General features: G+C 47.3%; 1 protein-coding gene across 2 annotated transcripts in view; it reads left to right on the top strand.

Annotated features, from left to right (window-relative positions):
* The window catches only part of RANBP10 (RAN binding protein 10), a 63,338-nt gene extending 43,070 nt beyond the window's left edge, over nucleotides 1–20,268 (top strand). Inside the window, exons 6-14 of one of the 2 annotated variants that reach the window (XM_063167996.1) lie at nucleotides 4,114–4,298; nucleotides 5,892–6,004; nucleotides 8,319–8,427; nucleotides 9,431–9,579; nucleotides 10,684–10,879; nucleotides 12,220–12,344; nucleotides 13,199–13,344; nucleotides 13,800–13,911; nucleotides 15,125–20,268. In XM_063167996.1, the coding sequence (XP_063024066.1) occupies nucleotides 4,114–4,298; nucleotides 5,892–6,004; nucleotides 8,319–8,427; nucleotides 9,431–9,579; nucleotides 10,684–10,879; nucleotides 12,220–12,344; nucleotides 13,199–13,344; nucleotides 13,800–13,911; nucleotides 15,125–15,255 (1,266 nt within the window). In that variant the 3' untranslated portion in view covers nucleotides 15,256–20,268. The remainder of the gene's footprint in view (nucleotides 1–4,113; nucleotides 4,299–5,891; nucleotides 6,005–8,318; nucleotides 8,428–9,430; nucleotides 9,580–10,683; nucleotides 10,880–12,219; nucleotides 12,345–13,198; nucleotides 13,345–13,799; nucleotides 13,912–15,124) is intronic. The other variant, XM_063167998.1, reaches the window with a different exon arrangement.
* The last annotated feature ends 110 nt before the right edge of the window (nucleotides 20,269–20,378 follow it).

The following is a 20,378-nucleotide window of genomic DNA, read 5'->3' as shown; positions in this document are numbered from 1 at the left end:
GTGCTGAGTCTCTGCTGGGCACAGGGGATGAGCAGCAGGGGAGGCAGAGCAGACAGAAGGACAGAAGGTTGTTTGCTGCACTGAGCTCTTGCAGTGCCAGTGAGATTGAACTCAGAACTCTCCTGAGCCCCTGGCATCTCCCTGTCCTGCTGTTTGCTGGTCTGGGCAGATCATCCTCACAGGATCTCAGGCTTGTTTGTCTGTGTGTGCTGTGCAGAGATGTTTAGTGAGAAACTGGGAGAAGATCTGGCCAGGGTAGGTTTTGGCAGATGCCTCATGGTTAACTGGTGTGTAAATGGTCTCTGAACCTTCACCAGCCAGGTTGCTGAGCTGTTTTCTGGGGAAATCCCCTTCTGGCTTTTACAACAGCAGCTAATCCATAACACTGCTTTTCTGGGCCAGGAAAGAGAATAGCTGATGCCCTGTAGGCCTCCTACTACTGAGAATTATCCTTCATGAGATAATTCCTCTTCAAAAAGAGGAGGAAAGAAGCTTGATGGGGATTGTTTACCTCTTAACTGTGGACGTGAGCAAGGATGGGAGACTTCTGCCTCCATATGGATCTAGGACATCCCTCTGCATATGCTAAATCACTCTGCTGCTCTGCTGGCAGCTTCCTAAGGGTGCCTACAGCTGACTTCAGCATTCTCTTTTCCAATATCCTTCCCTTGGATTACTGCATTCTTCCTTCACCCTTGCAGGTACCAATGTGTTCCATGTGCTCCTTTTGCTCCCTTGGCCCGTGGATTATTGGTTGTTCCAAACAGTTCAGGTTACAACATTTCCTAAAGAAGGGGATGCCAAACCCAAGATAGACTTTGGTTTAAAGTCTATCAGATATTTTAGAATTCGTGAGGCAGTAGAGAATATGAAGCTGATCACTTGCAGGTTTCATTTTTTATAGTTCTCTGTTCCAGGCTCAAACACAATATCCACTGATTATAAGGTTAATAAAAAGAAAGTATCCATTATAGAGTCTGTGTTCTTCACCTGCTAAAGCTGCAGTTTTGAAAATTTAACTGCAAACAGGAGTGGGAACAGCAAACTTACCTGGGTGACCCTTGAAGTGCTCTGGTTTGAGCAGCTCCACACAGATTTTTTGGCTCTGGTCCGTTCCTCATTACTCACCCCTGCAGGGGGACTTTAGGGAGAGCTTTTCCTTGCATCACAGCCTGAGGGGTGCTGAAGCTGACTGGTAACACACATCAGTGAACCCCCTTACTTCTGCAATTTTTAAGCTTAAATTTTAGGATTGGCACATCAGTGAGGTTACACAAGGAATTAAGCTGACCCTTCAAAACACTGCCAGATTAGAAATAGTTTTCTTGAAATGCTTGTTCCAACATTCCCCTTTCAGAGGCAAATAGTGAAAGCAATATTTTGCAGAATTCACAATATTAGGAAGTTGAAATGGATACTTTAATGTGAAAACCAGAGACACAGATGTTGAAACATACTTGCTTTGGCTTGTTTCAGTTTCCTCTAAAGGGTGTTTCCATTTGTACAAAAATACAGTGATAGGAAAAAACACATTTTGGCTTAGCACAGGCTGAAGTTAAAACCAAAATAACTGCTTGAAATAAGAGTGAATTCCCACAGAGGAAAAAGAGGGAGTTTCTTTTTGTTTCTTTCTTTTTTTTTTTTTTTTTTTTTTTTTTTGCCAATTTAAGTCAGTGCTCAGGCCCAACTCTTATTTACGCAAGCCTGGATCAGGTCTATCCTGCCTGGGGGTTTGAAGGAATAATAGGAGATGAAAAAAAGCAGAAGAGCTCAGGGTGGGATTGTATCAGTGCAGAGGGACAAGGGGGTTAAAAACCAGGTCAGGATGAGCAGTGGGGGTTGTGACCAACATCAGGGCAGGGGGTGGGCCAGATGTCATGGGGAAGGTGTTCCTGAGGAACTTGGCAGGAAAAGCATCTCCTGGGTCAGTGGGCTCTGGGATTGTGTCTGCCTGCATCTGGCAGGGTGCTGGAGATACATGAGCTTCCCAGCAGCTGCTAAGCAGAGAGAACACATCCCACATGGAAAAATGGAATTTTACCTTAGAGATGATTTGAGAGATGTAGAGGATAGGCAGCTTCTGCTCAAAGATGAGCATAGCCAAAATTGGGGGGGGTTTGCTTCCAACTTCCAAGTATGTTGGGTGTCTGATTCCTGGCGCTTTGGAAGCCCTTGGGTTGAAGATACGAGAAGATAATAAGAAGTCTGAAGTATGGACTGTGGAAAATATCTGATTCCTCATTAGAGATATTTCCATGTCAGCCAGTTTTGAAGGAATGGAGGAACTAAATTTAATTACAGCATTTTCCTCTGGTAGCTCTTCCTTTATCATGCTGTATTTACTTTGCACCTCTCTGACCCAGAGACTTCCTTGGTGTGGGAACAGGAAAGGAGGTGTGGTGCATCACCAGTAATGCAGTCATCCTGATCTCTGTTTTTCATTTCCAGTCTGTATTTATAGATTCATTTCTTTCCCTTGTTGTTTGAGGTTTGGTAATTTCAAAGGTAGAGGAGGTTGGTCAGGCTCTTAACCAGTTCAGTTTTGAAAATGAGAACAGGAATGCTGCAGTCGCTCTGGGAACCCATTCCAGCCCTAAATCATCCTCATCTCTGCAACAGGGAAGAATCAGTTGAAGAAGTTTTCCAGATAATTGTAGGAATGCTCATGTCTCTTGCTGTAGAGGAGGAGAGGGTCATCCTAGGTTTCTGATGGGACTTAAGGAGGGAGGTCTGCCCCTCTGCTGTTCTAATATCTGATATGGGCTCAGCCCTGAGCAAGGCACTGCAGCCAGGCACCTTCCAGACCTCAGTTCCATACAGGTGTCCCTGTGCCTTGCCCAGTGTCCATTTCTGGCTCCAGTGTTTTAGAGCAAAGTGGAAAAAACCCAACACCAGGCAGTTCCTGAGTGGCACGAGAGAGATTTCTTCCCCCAGGCTGCAGAGTCTCAGCGCGTGCTGTGAAGCAGAGAATTCCTGAGGTTTGTGTCTGCTTTGCAAACACAACAGTAATTGGTGCTGCACAGAAGTAACTTGAGGGTGAATGGAACATGCTTTGGAAAAATGGGATTTTGGTGTGCAAGAGTGTGAGCAGGTGTGCACGAGTGTGCAAGGGTGTGAGCAGGAAGTTTGAGTTTGTGCAGTTTGTGTCTGTTTTGCACACAGTGCAGTAATTTGTGCTGCACAGCAGTAACCTGACAGTGCTTTTGAACAATGTGCTCAGTGATGAGAACCAGACACCCCTGTACCTCTTCTGATGCTGTTTCTCTTTTCCCAACATTCAAGTGGGCTTAGGGGTTCCATTTGTCTCCACAAGCTTATTCTTAATATAGTATTAATTCAGAGACCTTCTGATACACTTTGAACACCTATTTTTAATTAAATCATCCGTAAAAGCAAATTAGTGGCTGAATTTTAGAGATACTTTCATGGTGGTAACCTTTTTATTTTCCTCATGTCCTGTTGATGGGTCAAAGCTTCCATTTGGATCTGTAGACTTATTCTTAAAATGAAATTAATCTATCAGTAGTGTAATTTCTTGTGTGGATGTCTTGGGATCTTGGGATCATCAAAGACCTAACCTCAGAGCCCCACCACTGTCTGTTCCCTTCTTATCAGAGATGTACAAGACTGAGATAACAATTCCCAAGGAATAAAAGAGTTGAGTTGAAACAGGAGGGAATACAGAGATCCATTGATTAAGATTACACACCTCTCAAGAATAAGAATAAGAATAAGAATAAGAATAAGAATAAGAATAAGAATAAGAATAAGAATAAGAATAAGAATAAGAATAAGAATAAGAATATCTGCTGGCTCTTGAAGCTTGGTAGAAACTGTAGAAAACTAATCCAGAAGTGCCATCCACAGACAGCAGTCATGCCCTCGATCCCAGGCTGCTGGGGGATTGAACCCATTGTTCTGGTTTGATGCAATAACTTTTCATAAATGCACAATAAGTCACAGGATTCCTTGAGAAGTACCCAAAGGGCTTTTGCCCCTTCCAATTCCATTAATATTTATTTCAGTTTAAAGAGCTGCTCTTTGGTTTTACCAAACCATGTAACTGGAGGAGAAAGCTGTGTTTAATACAGGTTTGTTTTTCTTCCTTCCCAGTCAAACCTCTACCCTACAGTGGGTCTCCAGACTCCAGGGGAGATCGTGGATGCCAACTTTGGGCAGCAGCCCTTTGTGTTTGACATTGAGGACTACATGAGGGAATGGAGGGCGAAGATCCAGAGCACCATTAAGCGGTTTCCCATAGGAGACAGGCTGGGAGAGTGGCAAGCCATGCTGCAGAAGTAAGTCACTGCCTTGCTGCTCAGTTCTTCCCTCTTGTTAAGCTTTAAATACTTCTTAAGTGCTGATTTGTGGTCTCTTATGGTAAAAATTGCCACTCTGTGCATTTTGCTCAAATTGTTTTATCCTCTGTTCTGTTGTTTAAGTCTTTCCTGTGTAGATTGCTGCTGTTTCTAATGTTTTTGTTTTCAGCCAAAGATTGCATGGAAGCTTGTAGGAATGGAAGGACATTTTGGGGTGATGCACTGCAGGAGGGGCAAGACACCATAAACACTGCTAACATAGGAGAAAAGTCTGTGTGTAAGCCAGCTGAATTCAGAAATGAAAGAGCAAGAAACAGCCTAAACCAAAGGCTTTCAAACCTAACTGAAAGCACAATTATGGCATTTTATAAATTTATGAATACTGAAAGCACTTCTCATTGCAGAAAGGATTGAGTGGAATTTGATGGGGGCACTTGGCAGGAGTTGTCAAAGGTCAGGAGTGTTATTGATGCTGCTATTTGCCTTCCAAAATAGGACCAAATTAGAGAGCCAGGACCTCCCTTAACAGGAGCTGTTGATTCTGCTGCAGTGGGACCAATTTATCCCTGTAATTGTTCCTTGTGTTCTCCAGAAATTTTTCTTCTGATAGGCACAGGGGTGGGGGTTGTCAGGGTCACCACTCTGAGCTCCTACAGAGCTCTTGGGCAGAAGCACTTGTATTTAAAACAACTTCCAAAAATTACACACCTGCCTGCAATGTTATGCCTAAGAATGATTGCTGACTCATAAAATACTAATTTCTTGTATTGAAAGTAGCCAAGTTGAGTGTGTGCTTTGATCAGATCAATGCTAGCTTCATCTTGAGAAGCCTGTTTTGAGATTCATTCTGAGAAGCTTTGAAATCCTGTTGCTAGCTTTTTAGATTTTGTTAAAATCCAGTGAGCATTAACATTGAGTCACTGTGTCCTGTGTTAGAAATGGTCTGTTCAGGAAGATGGTTTTGTTGTCTTTGTTTTCTGACAGTGATACTCCTCCCTCCCCCAAGATTTTTTAAAAATACAACTTTGAAGAGTGTTAATGTTTTTAAAATCAATGCTGACAGTCACCAGATTAAAGTATCTGTGAATGTGCAGAATTCATAAGAAGATTGAATACTAAAGATATAATTGCTGGCAAATAAGTGATGGAAGAAATTCAGGACTAGAATCTTTTCTTCTTTTTAAGATCTACTTGAAAGCCATGAACCTCTCTGAGGTTCAGATTTTTGTCTCTATAGGATGTCACTGGCAGTAACACAGTATTGAGCCCTTACAAGTGACCCTTGGACAGCAGTCATAAATAAATACTGTATATGCATTGAGATTCTTCATTTTTTCCTACTCTGTAAAGTGAATTTAGAGCCCCCCTGCTGCTTGCAGAGGACCAGGTGTCTGTCTTGTAAATACACAGAGTTTAGACCCAGAAGTAGAACCTTGGTTTTGTCCTAAGCAAGCAGAGTTTCTCAATGAAACTGCAACTTCTGTTGTGTTTTTGCTGATTTCTTTTTGCTCCAGTGTGATGACTCTGTTTCACTTGTACCTTGTCATCTCTTTGTATTTTCTTTTTTTCTAGTATGGTTTCCTCATATTTGGTCCATCATGGGTACTGTTCAACAGCAACTGCCTTTGCCAGAGTCACAGACACCACAATCCAGGAAGAACAGACCTCAATAAAGAATAGGCAAAGTAAGTCTGTGGGGTGTCACTCCTCAGGTGTGTTCCCTTTGGGGCTCTGCAGAGGAGTGAGTGCTGTGGAGGTCACTCCATGAGAGTACAGAGCTGTGCACAGCACTCTGCTGGCCTGGAACAGAGCTTGGGAGTCTCTGCTGGGAGCACTTTTCCCATCACCACTGCCTGCTCTCCACCCTCTGCATCTTTGCCTGGAGAACTGCCCTGTTCTTCCTGTCCCTGTCTGCTCTGCTTGGCCTTTACTGAGCTGAGATCATTGTGCACCAGAGATCCCTTTGGGTGTGAGCTCCTCACTGCAGGCTGGGGCAGCAGGGGCAGGTCCATCAGCCTGGGCACAGGGACTCAGACACATCCCTTTAGTTTCACTGGAGCTCCCAGTTAAGGACTCTTCAGTCCTCTGCACATTGTGATTTCAGGTAACTTTTACATGCTGAGGGGTTTTCAAATTCACAGCCAATGTGTTAAGCTCACACTGGGTGAAGAATTTGTGCTCTGTGTCTGTTTTGGTTGCTGCTGTTTGCTCCCAAGTGGCTCATCTCTCGGCTGCTGGGGCTGTCAGCACTTTTGGTCCTGCAGAATAAGGCTTGCAGCTTTCTCCTGCTGTACATTTTTTTTTTTTAACTTTTCTATTCACAGGCTCAGCCTGCAGAGTGGCAGAACATTGGTGTGTGTTCTGCATTCTCCTGGCTGCTGAATACAGGCCACATGCCTGTACATTTCCCTTCCCTTTGTGAGCTGCTCTCGTGTGACTGTCACGTACCAGAGCATTGTGCCCTTTGTGCCTTGCTCTCCATACATTGATGTGCTTAGCCAGCAGTCAGGGTCATCTGGGGACTCTGCTCTTAAATAACTTGCAGTTGCTGCCTGTGAGTGCTGATGGGCTTGGTGCTTTCCAGGTCATGCATTATGCAGCCCTGGCCCCAGCAGTGCTCCCAGTGCTGTGGTTTAGCTGGCAGAGCCTGACTGGAGGGGGACACACACACGGGGTGCTTCAGGCTCCTTGGGCTGAGGACAGGTGACAAGGCAGATGGAGGGAAGGAATACAGGGCCCTCAAGTTGGGGCTTGAATAAAAGGTGTGAGGAAAACACAGATGGGGAAACAAAAAGAGGGGGAAATAGAAAAGGGAATGACATCTGTGAGAGTTGCCAAACAAGGCAAAGCAGAGCTGTCAGAAGCAGCGAGATGAGAAAATGGACGTGCAAGAGAGTGAAATGAGAGCCCTTGTGTTGGTGTGAGAGCCACGGCTTTGGTTCCAGATTTCAGCTATAATAACAACCAGATAGACACTGAGAAGTGGGAGACATGACAAGTCATTGCAGTTTGTTACTGGCATTGTTAATGAAGATTTGCCAGACTGGGCTTCCAACTGCTCCAACACTTTGCAAAAGCCACAGCCTGTTGTTATCAGAGGCTCTGCTTGCAAAGCACCTCATGGGCTATTCCAAATCTTCCCTCTGCTGTTCATAAGGAGTACTGGAAAAACAATGCAGTTTTAGTTTTAAGTACATTTAATTTTTATCTCTAAGCATGCATAGAAAAAGGAATTGTGAGTCCCTGTAGATCAGCAGCTTCTCTGAGCTTTCAGGGGTCTCGAGTTGAGTCTTGCACTTGTTTCTTCTGACCTGCTGGAGGGACTTACATGGGACATGAACAACCCAGCATGATAAATGTCTTCTGCCTTGTGTCTTTGCATCTCCTACAAGTATACAAGTCACTGAGCTGTTTCTAGTGCAGTCAGTAGCTGGTACTTCTCTCTATTCAAAACATGGGGTTTTTTATATAATTACTTCTGCTTAGTGGTAAGAATGTTGTGGAAGCATTGCTGTGATTTAAAACCACAGACCCTGTAAGAGTACTCCATTTATCTCATACTGAGCCATATGTTTGCTTCCAAGCTTGAACCAGACAGAAAATGTAGTTTGAGGGTGACTAGGAATTTGCCCTCTGAAATTGTCACTTCCCCATCAGGCTCCTTGTTTCCATCCAATTGGCATGTCCTGCTTTTGTTTCCATTGCTGCAGAGCTCTATGACTAAAGAGCACCCCAACCCACCTTTTTCATCCTTCAGATCCTTCTACTCTTTATGGCTTTTTGCTACTAAAAGATCCTTCCACATTTTCACAGGGTTTTCCTCCCCCTAATCCAAATAAGGATTTTTTTCCTTCCCCTAATAAACCAAATATGGTCCTGAGTTCTCCCAAGCCCTTGTGCAAGGTGGCTTTGGGGACCTGGATGGAATGGATGGGGCAGCTCTTTTGGCTGTTCCTGTGGGCTGATCCTGTGTGTCACCAGGTCTCCTTTTGCTTTCAGGAATACAGAAGCTAGTATTAGCAGGCAGAGTGGGAGAGGCTATAGAAGCCACCCAGCAGCTCTATCCTGGCCTCCTAGAACATAACCCCAACCTGCTCTTCATGTTAAAGTAAGTATGAAAAGCTTTATGCTCCCTAATGCTAAAATGTGTAGATTAAGGAGGGAATAAGAACATGGGTAAACATCCAGTCTGATTGCACACCTTGCTCTGAATTCACACTGTTTGAGCTCCCTTTGGGAGTCCTTTGCAAGTGCTTGTATGACCACAGATGTAGCCCTTTTGTTGCTGCTCAGACCCAGTATAGCTTTGTCTCATGAGGTCAGGCATAGGTGGGTGAATTTTAGTTCTTGTGACTGCCAGAAATTCCTTCAGAGGAGTTTCTTTACTGGCCTTGTGAAGATCTTGCAGTGCTGGAGCAGTGTCAGTCTCTGTGGAAGTTCCTAGAAAGGCAGGTGTATGGAAAAGGCTGTCTGGGGTAGGGATTAAAGGAAGAAGTGTCCCAGTTCTCCCAGCTGTACAGAGAGGTTCTCCCCAGACTTCTGACACATATGAGGACAATTCCCAATAAAACTAAATGAGGAGCTGTCCTCATTGTCACTGTGGATATTGCATTTTTTACTCTTCCTTCTCTATTTTCCATTGGCCACCAGTATTTTTAGGTTGATGGAGTAGTGAAGGAATTATGGTATTTGACAGATTTAGTACCTTCTCCCTGAAAAAACACTCCACAATTGAATCTTGACTTCTTCTTTGGTTGTGGGGCTGGGAAAGAGATTTTTTTAATACCACAGGAGCCATTTCAATCACAGAAAACCTGAGATTGAAGTACCTGCAGAAGAGCTGGAGGTGAAAGCTGCCAAGGAACAGCTTTTTCTTAGCACAGTGGAATTAAACTTGCTTTTTTGGGAATATCTCACCATCCATTAGCATCAAAGCGAGCTTTCCAAACTCCTCCCTCTGTAGCATCATCAGAGCACTCACACTACAAAGGCACCAGGAGCCTGAAATATGTTTTTGGAAGTTTGTAGGAGTTGCCCAGTGGGGCCCTGAGGCAGGCTGAGTGCTGAGCATGCTGGCTGTCACTCTGTCCCTCTTGCTCCCATGAGCTCAGGTGCCGGCAGTTCGTGGAGATGGTGAACGGCACGGACAGCGAGGTGCGCTGCTTCAGCGCCCGCAGCCCCCGCTCCCAGGACAGCTACCCCGGCTCCCCCAGCCTGAGCCCCAGGCATGGATCCACCAACTCACACCTTCACAGTACTGGTAAGCTGGGGGCATCCAGAGCATCCCTCTGGCTGTCCTTCTGGCGTGCCAGAATCCCTGGCACAGAGCCCAAAACACCTGTGGGTTTGATTGTGGCCCGTGGAGCAAATTACCAACCTTGTATGAAGATCAGCAAGCTGTGACAGTGTTCACAGGGGTCTTAGGATGAGGGAAGAGATGAGGATCTGACTCCATGTTTCAGAAGGCTTGATTTATTATTTTATGATATATATTAACTAGCTAAGAATAGAATAGGAAAGAATGATAACAAAGACTTGTGGCTCGGACTCTCTGTCTGAGCCAGCTGGGCTGTGATTGGCCATTAATTAGTAACAACCAACACAGATCCACCAGTTGCATTCCACAGCAGCAGATAATCATTGTTTACACTTTGTTTCTGAGGCCTCTCAGCTTCTCAGGAGGAAAAAATCCTAAGGAAAGGATTTTTCATAAAAGATGTCTGTGACAGCAAGCTGCAACACTTTAGGTAGAATAATAGTGAAGTTATCACAGGATGGAAAAGTAGATTTTGGGATTTTTGGTATGGGGGTTCAGGAGGCAGGATGGAGGGAACTGGGCATGTCCAACCTTTCTCCTTCTTCTTCTCCTTGGCCTCCATCTTCTGCTGTGATGTTGGCATTTACAGACTGGTTTAGAGTAGAAGCTCACTGTCTAACACAGTCGATAGGTATTGGGAAGTAATTGTAAATTTTGTATACATAGTTTTTAGTATAAAGACATAACACTGCCCAGGGGCAGGCAGAGTGCCTGGTCTGTCCTGCTGGATGGACCTTGGCAGGGCAGGAGAAAGAATTTTATAGATAAGATACATTTCCCTTGAGACCGGGAAATGAAGAGCCCTGACTCCTTCTTCTTCTCAGGGTCACTCTGACCAGCTGGAGACCCTGACAGTAAGTGGGTCCTGTGTCTCCACATGAGGAGAACACATGTCAGAGGTGGATGTTTCTTCTCTAAACCCCATTGAATTTAAGAATGATAAACCATAATTTAAGATCTGCAGTCTTATTTTGTTTTCTTCCTTTGGGGCCACAACAGGGTGACACTGTCAGTCTGGTCTCATTTTTCTTTCTTCTTGGCTTTCAGGAGCAGATAGTCCAACCTGTAGCAATGGAGTCATGTCCACAAAAAGCAAACAGAGTCACAGTAAATACCCAGCACTGAGTTCATCATCTTCATCTTCCTCCTCCTCTTCCCCTTCATCTGTGAACTACTCGGAGTCCAATTCCACAGATTCTACCAAATCTCAGCAGCACAGTAGTACGAGTAATCAAGAAACCAGGTATTGTTTTTCCTCTGGAGACACCTGAGGGGGGGTGGCATGGTGAGGAAAGTCTCAGTCTGCTTTCTAAGGAACCAGAAGGGATCTGTCCTGCCCTTTTGAACAACATTGTTATCTACAATATCTACCCAGCACACACAAGTGTGAGCCTGTTCTGGCTCACACTTGGAAGCTCATCTCATGAGGAATATTATGATGCTCTTGTTTCAGGCACCAGGCTGTCCCATCACACTGAAGCCTTTGCATCCCAGTGTTTGCCCAGAAGCTTTCCCAGTCAGCCTGGTGCTGTTTCTGCTGCCTCAGCCAGGCACTTGTTCCTGCTGAGCAGCTTTCCTGCCCTGTCCTGTGTGAGGCAGCAGCTCAGGCCACAGTGGCTTGGTGCATTGACCTCTTGTGTCGTTTCCTTGGGCTGCCTGTTGCCCAGTTCCTCCCAGGTGAGCCAGCAGTGATTTGTTTCATGCTGTGGCAGAGGTCAGACTGAGCCTCCCTTCTCCAAGAAGCCACAGGTGACCCAGCATTCAGTGCAGTCACTGCTGCCTTTTCTGGTGTGTGAAGCAGAGTGAGCTCTGCTGAAAACTGAGCTTCCTTTGGGCTCACTCTCCACACTGCTGTTGCAGGGCTGTGTGAGGCCTCAGTGGAGCAGAGGGTGTCATTGTGATTAAAAGAATCTCTTGCTAATTACAGCTGGCACTCATTCTTCAAGTGCTGTGCTGAGCATGGCTTGCAGCGCAGTTTGCAGACTCAGTTGTGACCTCTGGAGAGCCACCTAGCATGTAACTGAGTGAGAAACACTTGTTCAGACTCAATTTACCAGAATCATTTAATGATGCTGGATTTGTCATTCTTTTTTTTTTTTAATGTAGAGCCTGAGTTCCAGTAAGATCTTCTCATAATTTCAGTTAATCAGTAGTTAATCAGCAGTCTCAGTCAGCCTGCTGTCTTGGGCATTTAAGTGCTCAGTGGTGCACTGTTTGCAAGGACTGGGGATGTATCACAGCCAAGATTTCCCTCCTGCAGTCTCTGAGTGTGTTATCTGTTACCTGGTGCTGTTTACTATCCCAAGGATCACCACTTCCTGAAGGGAAAATGCAAAATGTTCTGCACCTGGAATTATGTCAGGCACTTAGGGAACAGAAATCTGTTTCATAAATTGTCTTCAGAAGCCTGCAACAACTTTTGCTGCACTGACTTGGACCTTGTGGCTCCCTGCAATCCAACTGGACCTTTTCTCGTGTGCTGGCCTTTGCTGGGCACTGTTTGGCATATAAACTCTTCATTTCTTCCCTTTTTAATTTAGAAATTAAAATTTAATTTTAATTTCTTCCCTCCTTTCACCTCAGTGACAGTGAGATGGAAATGGAGGCTGAGCATTACCCCAACGGAGTCCTGGAGAATTCATCCACCAGGATAATGAATGGCACCTACAAACATGAGGAGATCCTGCAGACAGATGAGTCCAGCATGGGTAGGTCCTCAGGGGCAGGAGGGGTAAAGGGAGACAGGAGCTGGTGTCAGGAGTTAAAACTGTGATTGGATTGTGGGGAAAAAGCATGTACTTTGGGCTGCTTCATGGGGAAAATCAATCTGTGCTGGAGCTAAAACTAGGTCTGGCTTTTCATAGACTCCCAGCAGTGCTGGTGGGAGCAGGGAGAACAATAGGAGTCAAAGTTTGTTCCGTGCTGGTCATGGAATTGAGCTCAGAGCAGTCCTGGCAGAAGTGCCTGTGGGCAGCTGAGCTGAGCTGTGCCAGCTGAGCTGGTGTTCCTGTGCCAGGCTGGGCATGTCCAGCTGCGGGGTGGCCTCAGCACAGCTGGCAGCCGTGACTCTCTTGTTTGTGGGTGCTTTAGCCAGGAGGGGGCAGATGAAGCAGCTACACTGCCTCTGAAACTGGTTCATCCAGTTCTAAAGGCTCTTGTGGCCACTGATACTGGGGAGCTGGTGATGTTGGCCTCTGACTGAAAGTTTTCTGAGTCCAGGATTTGTTAGACCAGGCTTTCTGGGTAATATACCCTGTGTTAAACACATGAAACGGTAACAGATTGATTACAGGCAAGCTCCCAGGATTTTATCAATGAGCTTGATTTCTACGTAGTTCTCAGGCATTAAACAGAGCTCAAATCTTCCCTGTATCTACCAGGCACTGTGACAAACCCAGCACTGGCTGTTGTAGGGCAGGGATCACAGAAAGCTTCCACTGGAATAAACTTAGGGTGGGAAGCAGCTGCCTGCTGCAGAATGGAGTTTGTGGGTATCCTGACACACAGTGGGCATTGGTGGGGAATGCAAGATGATTGTTCCTTCCCCTCTGCTTCTCCTTAGAAGACAGCTGCCCCCAGAGGCAGCTCTGTGGAGGGAACCACGCTGCCACAGAGAGAATGATCCAGTTCGGGCGGGAGCTGCAGATCCTGAGCGAGCAGCTTTGCAGAGAGTATGGGAAGAACACCATGCACAAAAAGATGCTTCAGGTAAGCCTGGACCTTGTGCTGCATTGCAGCAGCTCTCTGGGCCAGCTCTGGGGTTGTGGGTTCCCTTGAGTACCCCCCACTTCTGCACCTGCTGAGCAGGAAGGGACCTACGTGGGGATCAGAGATCAAAACATGAGTGTAGATCATCTACAGCCAATTTTCAGCACAAAAGAAGAAACACAGCTCCTGCCTGGCTTTCTGGAGCAACTGCTTGCTCTTCTCTCCACCTGCCTTCCCATGCTGGCTCCCATGCCAGGTGGAGGGGGCATCCTCTCTAACCTCCTCTCTTGGTGGCCACTGTGGTCCCTTGTTGCCAAGAGGAAAAGGCCATTTCTTTTCAGGAGGTGGGCACCTCTCACTGTGGTGATAGCAGGAGGTGCCCCAGCTGGATTTGGTGGTTTTTCTGTGTGTTTGCAGCCCTTCTGATCTCGCTGTGCCTTTCTGTTCCCTCCCAGGATGCCTTTAGCTTGTTAGCTTACTCAGACCCTTGGAACTGCCCTGTTGGCCAACAGCTGGACCCCATCCAGAGGGAACCTGTGTGTGCTGCTCTCAATAGTGCTATTTTGGGTAAGATCTGCTTCCTGTGGGAGTGTTTCCCAAGACACACCTGCTCTCAGGGGCTGTCCTGTGGCAGGCAAGCCTGTCAGAAATATTTGTGTTCAGCTTTGGCCTTTCTTTCTGTTGCTGGGGACTGTCAGGGCAGTAGTGCAGGAAGGGGAGTTGGAGAGAAGCCTGCAGAGAGCAGATTCCCTGATACACTCCCATTTTGACTCCCTTCCCTGCATATTCCTCAATGCTGCTCCCAAGGATGCACCTCAGGATTTTCCTCCCCTGCTTTCTGAAGAAACTGAGATCTCTTTGGTGCATTTCCCTTCATGCTCTGAACTCACCTGAACCATTGTGTGGACTTTACCAGGGCTCTTTTCCAGCTGTATGGATTAGCAGAGTTCAGCCCTGGTATCATCCTCTTTTCTAGGAGGGAATATAGTTGAGTCCTCTGCATACTCTGGCTCCCTGTGCCCAGGCAGATTTCCTATGGGGTCTGTGCATCTCACACTGAATGTTCCAGAAGGAGATTTAGAGATTTTCTTCTGGGGAAAGGAACAACTTGATGGACATGCCCATGAGTGCTCATGTTCTGACTGAGCAGAGGAGCAGAAATTGCATGTTTTGGGGAGGAGAGTCCCTTCCCCTGACAGTCAGCAGCTGTTTGTCCATTGCTTGAGGAGCATGGACAAGTTGTCACCAGGGAGATGTGATGTCTGGACATGCTGCATCACACAGGTTACCAGACACCTTGTCTAGCTCAGCTGAGGGTTCCCTCAGAAAACATATGCCACTGTAAAGGCATGGTGATGAGGGAGTGAGCTCATCCAGGGCCTGGGCTGCTGTGCAGCCTTGCACAAATGGGAGAAACGGAGAGGTTGCCTCCAGCTGGGACCAAATTCTCCTGCCTTCCCTTATTCCTCCATGCTTTGATGTCTCATGTTTTAAGGATTTTCTGGCAAGCAGCATCAGCAGTAGCTTCATTGCCTTTTTGTTGCTCTGGCCAGCACAGCAGCACTCTGTCAAAGGCCCTGCTGAGCTGTGGGATGTGTCATGGTTGCTGGGCTGTGTGTGCAGCAGCAGCAGCACAGAGCTGGCAGTATTTGGGAGCAGCTTCCTTGCAGATCCAGCACCTTCTGCCAGGGATCTGGGCTTGGGACGTGAGAAACCTGAGTGCAGGTGAGCCAGCACCAGCCTGACTCTCTTCTGAGCAGCTTTTTCTTTGTCCCCACAGAATCTCAGAACCTGCCAAAGCAGCCCCCGCTGATGCTGGCCCTGGGCCAGGCCTCGGAGTGCCTGCGGCTGATGGCGCGCGTGGGGCTGGGCTCCTGCTCCTTCGCCAGAGTGGACGATTATTTGCACTGACAGGAGCTGCCGTGGAGTGCTGCCCTTCACCCTCTGCTGCTGCCACTCTGCACCACCACCTCGTCCCTGCCACAAGCCCCTGTAGCACACACACACACACACACACACACACACACACACACACTGCCCGTGCCAGGACGGAGCGAGTCCCTCGCTGTGTGGCTGTTGTGACCCCGGGGAGCCTGGCGGGGCTGAGCCGTCTCCCTGCGCTCAGTATTTCGCTGGTTATTCTAATGTAGCACCTTCTGATGTAGGGATTTTTTCTCTTTTTTTGTTTTTGATTTGAGTTGTTTCTCATGGTTCCACCGATGTTTTATCTGGAGAGTTTTGCTGAGCTGGTTTATGCTGATTTACTGAGGAAGTTCATCAAGTTGGTGACAGCTTGTTCTTTTCTTCCCTTCTCCCTCCATCGTGCACATACAGCATCATCCGTGCTAGTAATCAGAACTCTTCTCACAGTGGCAGTTCAGAGGGAATTTTTTTTTTATTTTATTTGAATCATGTTTATTAAAAAGGTCTCTTCCACCTCCACAAGGTCATTGATGTATTTATTGCCCACAGACTCGGTCCCAGCCACACTCACCATACAGCCCCTCAGGTGAGGTAGGTCCTGTCACACACTAATGATGAAACCTGGTCCTTCATGGTGCCTCTTTTCAGAGCCCAAGGCTCTCAATCTTGGCTTTGTGAGTAGAAAGAGTAGAAGATTAACATTGCCTGTGTTGGTGATTGTGCTGTAGAAGCATCTCACAGCCCTGAGAAAGAGTTAAATCCAGCTCTCTGAACAGCTGGAGGGACAGGAATGATGAATATGAAGTCATCTGCCACTGTATGGTAGAACCAGGTCATGTGAGTTCACCAGAAACATCCGTGGGCATGCCCTGGTGTGTTGACACTTTTTAATTAAATAACAAATCCCACACTTTTCTCTATGGAAGAGGGCTCTGCCACTAACTCAGTAATAACAGTATTTCCTGCCCTCTCCCATCTCTGTAACACTGATCTAAATGAGCACTTCTAAATTTTGGAAGTGTCTGGAGAAACCTGGGCTGAGCTGTGCTTGTCCTTGCAGGTGGGACAAACTGAGGTCAGGTTGCAGGTTGGGGTCAGCTCTGTGGGACCAGAGCCTTTCAGAAAGGAGCAGCAGTGTTTGTTTAGGGATTATTTAGATAATTATTGAAGTTCCAGTCCCAAAAGAGACCAGCAAAGATCTGTGGGTGAGTAACCTCTGAGTAAAATGGACTGATGTGTCCATGCTGTGTGCCAGGCCCAGGGACTTGAGTGCTGATAAGCATTCAGACCACCTGGGAGTGTTTCTGAGCTTCTGTTACCTGGCCAGGCAGCACTGTGTGCTTTGCATCCTCTGCTGTACCATTAGGACATGGCAGGTTCAGCTGGCAGGTTCTGCACCAAATTAATTTTAGGTCAGTAGCTCTGGGAAGGACCCAAGGGAGCTCAAACCAAACATGAATTTTACTGCTGTTCATGAATGTTTTGGAAGGTCAGTGAAAGATGAACAGGTTTTATTGAGGTTTGTCCTTAAAATGGAGGCTAGCCTGTGCCAGGGCTTCAAGCACCAAGAGGGTTTCTGTGCCACTGAGAGGAACAGTAGCAGCAGCCCAAAGCTTTAAGGATTTTCTGGGTTTGCAGGATGGATTTTAGCTGGCACATGAGGTCTGAAATGAAGGCAGAGCAGGGGGCAGGTGCCAGGACAGGCTGTGGCAGTGAATGTGCAGTTGGTGCTGGAGGTGGTTGGGAACATTATCCCTGCCTTTTGGTGGAGGTGTGCAGTGTGTAGGGGCAGTGAAAAGAAAACAGGAGGCTTAGAGCTGCAGGAGATGCTTTAATCAGATCACTGGGACAGCTGCAAAAAGCAGAGGGAGCTCTGGCACAGCCTTTCTTCCAGGAGGCAGAGGCAGAGGGCTGCACCAAGCAGAATTTAACTTCCCAGTCTGGGGCTTCTCTTGCAGCTCCTCTCCAGAGCAGCTCCTGTGCCTGACAGCTCATCTGTTCATTGCCAGCTCTGCTGGTGGATCTTAGCCAGCCTTGCCGCAGGTGCAGAGATAACTCAGTGCAAAGGTTTCCTTCCCCAGGCCTCAGGTCCCAGATGTGCCAGAGCTCTGCCTGGTGGGATTCTCATGCTGACTTTCCATTCCTCAGGCTGACAGCACCCTGCTGGGCTCATTCTGGATGCTGAGCTACTCCAGGACCTTGCTTTGCCTTCCCCTTTTAGCAGCTTCCTCTGCTGTTGGTCACCACTCCAGCAGTCTGGCTGCAGTCAGACCTCTCATCTTCATAGCAGCACCATCTTTATCTTTCTGAGGGTTTTTGTTCCTTCTCTTTGTAGTTTCTTTAATCAAAGTCTCTTCATCATGTGTCATATTAATGCCCCATTTGATCTCTCAGCAAAGCTTTGCTGACTGTCCTGGAGCACCTTTTTAAATTTTGGTTTCGCTACCGAAAAAAAAACCAAACCAAGAGATATTCCTGGATATCTGGTTATTTTGGTGCCAAGAAATGTGTGATGGATGTTATTTGGGTTTTTTAAATTTACTTCAAGTGTTCTGGTGGTTTCACCAGTGGTTTCTGCTTCTTGTACTCAGATTCTGACTGATGTGGCCATGACTCAGTGTGGGGAGGATAAGGATGTTTGTGGTGGGATGTAGGTCCCAACCTACCCCTGATTCCTAGATGGGATTTCTCATGTGGTTTTCTCAGGTTGCATTTCAAAGCCTCTTGCCTTTGAATCTCCCTGGCTGCTCTTTGATGGTTCATGTTGGCTTAAACTTGGATTATTGCAGTAGTTTTTAAGAACAGAACTAAAGTGAAATGGGGTCTGTAACACTGAATGTGGCTGTACACCTAACTAGAGGCTACATGGCAATTCAAAAGTTACTTTTATAAAAATGATTTGGGTTTTTTTTTCTTCCAAGTGCCTCAAACAACCTGGTCCCTGCTCCCAGCAGTCCTTCAGTACAGCCATGTTTTACTATGGAGCCTGTAGGAAACTGCTGGTATCATTCCTCATGGTTACCCACACCTGGGATCTTCCCATATCCTTCCTTCTCTTTTTCACAGTGACATCTCAATCTCTCCTCAAGCTGTGTCCTTGTTTTTCACATTTTATTAAGGCATCTTTACCATTCTTTAAATAGCTTTGTTCTTGAGGCTGCCTTGAAAAACTGGAGCAACCAGAGCTGCTGGAGGTAGTTTAGGGATTGAATGTATCATTTTCCACCTTGGGTAGCAGGGATGATGAGCATCTCCTCCTTCAGCAAGGAAACCAGGCTGGGTTGCAGCTGTGCTTTGGTACCTGTCTGTGTTAACAGGTGACCTGTGTGTCACACACATTTCAGAGTTCTGCTCTCCTGGCTTGATGGAGAAGGTGGCCTGTGGCAGCCAGGCTGCAGAGCAGTGTGTAAGTGCCATGAAGCTGTGTGGTGCACCACGTGGGATCAAAAGTTCTGCCCTTAAGCAGCAGTGCAGACTTGAACTGTCCTGTGGCAGAGACAGAGGTCCCTCACTCCAGTCTGGGTGCAGTGATGCCCCATGAGCTGGTGACAGCCTGGGAGAAGGAGCAGGAGCTCCTGCTCCACCCAGGAGTGCCCTTTGCAGAGCAGCATCTTCCTTCAGCCCTGCCAGGGTGAGAGCAGCCTCAGTGGTGGGGCAGGAGAGGGCAGGTAGGGAGCAAGTGTTGGGTCTCCAGCTGTACCAAGGTGTTTCTGCCTGGGGACGTGGCAGGGGACCTGCTGGGTGCTGCTGGGACCCTTCAGATCCAGAGGTGGCTGTGAGCCTTGTCCCATCTGCTGTGTAGGGGCAGAGCTGGAGGAAGTGCTGCTGGGGCTGTGTGAGGGGAGCTACAGCAGATTTGGGAGGAAAAGGGAGGAGTTGAGAGCCTGGAGACCTCTTCCATAGACAGCTCTAGCTGCTCTCCACCATCCTCCCCTGCAACAAGAGGTGGCAGGTGATGGATGAGTGAACCTGGCATGTCTGTCCCTCTCCCCACATCCCAAACCAAAGCTCAGAGCCTGCAGCTTGAGCTGGAGCAGTGCCCAGCAAGCCAGGGCATCATCCAGGCTTGAGGAGCACACACACGTCCTGCCAGCTCCTTATTTCCAGGAGGGAAGCTTAAATCACAAGTCCTGTGTGGAATTCACACTCACATCACCACAGAAACATTCCTGGAGGCCATGCATACCTCTGCTCCTTGCTGAAGGTCCCATGGCCAGGCAGACACCTTCTCTCTGGTCACTCCACTTGGGTCCAGGCGTGTGCTTGGACGTTTTTGCTCGGGAGGACTTCAGCCACATCCTTCCTCCAGAAGGGAGCACAGAGGGATTTTTGTATGCTGGGCTTCTCACAGGCTTAGACTTGGAGAATGGAGAAGCAGCAGCAGCAGCTCTGGGGATAATCCAGATTTTAAAGAAAATTTGAAAACCACAAGTATGGTGACTTCCAGCCCAAGGACTGCACCGGCGCTGGATTGGGATCGTGTCTCTGTCCTGCCTGTGCAGTGGGGGAGGCAGGAGGAGGCTGCAGCCCCTGAAGCTCTCACACACAGCTGTGCAAGCCCCAGGACCTGCCCAGCACGCAGTGAACTCTCCTCTCCTCTCCTGCTGGTTGCTCAAAACTCAGGTATGAAATGCTCAGCTGGAGCACGGGGTGCGAGCTCTCCGCAGGTTTCCCGGCAGCCCTGGAGGAGCAGCCACGGCTGGGCACAGCTCCCTGTGCCACCCCAGGCTTCTCCAGGCCCTTGGGAGGGAGTTTCACCTCTTGGGTACAACATTGGCTACGTGGACATTACACAAACTGTGCACATTGGTTCAGTCTACGCTTAGTATTTGTGAATTAAGTTATCTGATGCTTCGCATGAAAACTTCAAAAAAGGGGCTGGGGGGGTGGATTTTAACTGAGAAAAAGCCTATGAAAATATACTGGAAATATGGTAAAGAAATCGACATTCTGCTGTATATTGACAGAATTATTTTTATTAAAATACACATCCATGTGCAAGAGCCAGTGTGGAGCTGTGTGCTTTGTCAGTCTGTGCTCATCAGGGAAGGCTTTGGCCACTCTCAGGGGGGTGCACAGTCCTCCAGGTGTTTGTCCCCCAGCATCTGATT

Source organism: Melospiza melodia, chromosome 13 (assembly GCF_035770615.1).
Source record: "Melospiza melodia melodia isolate bMelMel2 chromosome 13, bMelMel2.pri, whole genome shotgun sequence".
Classification (NCBI taxonomy): Eukaryota; Metazoa; Chordata; class Aves; order Passeriformes; family Passerellidae; genus Melospiza; species Melospiza melodia.
Note: the sequence above shows the minus strand (reverse complement) of the source record. Positions and strands in the feature narration are given on the sequence as shown.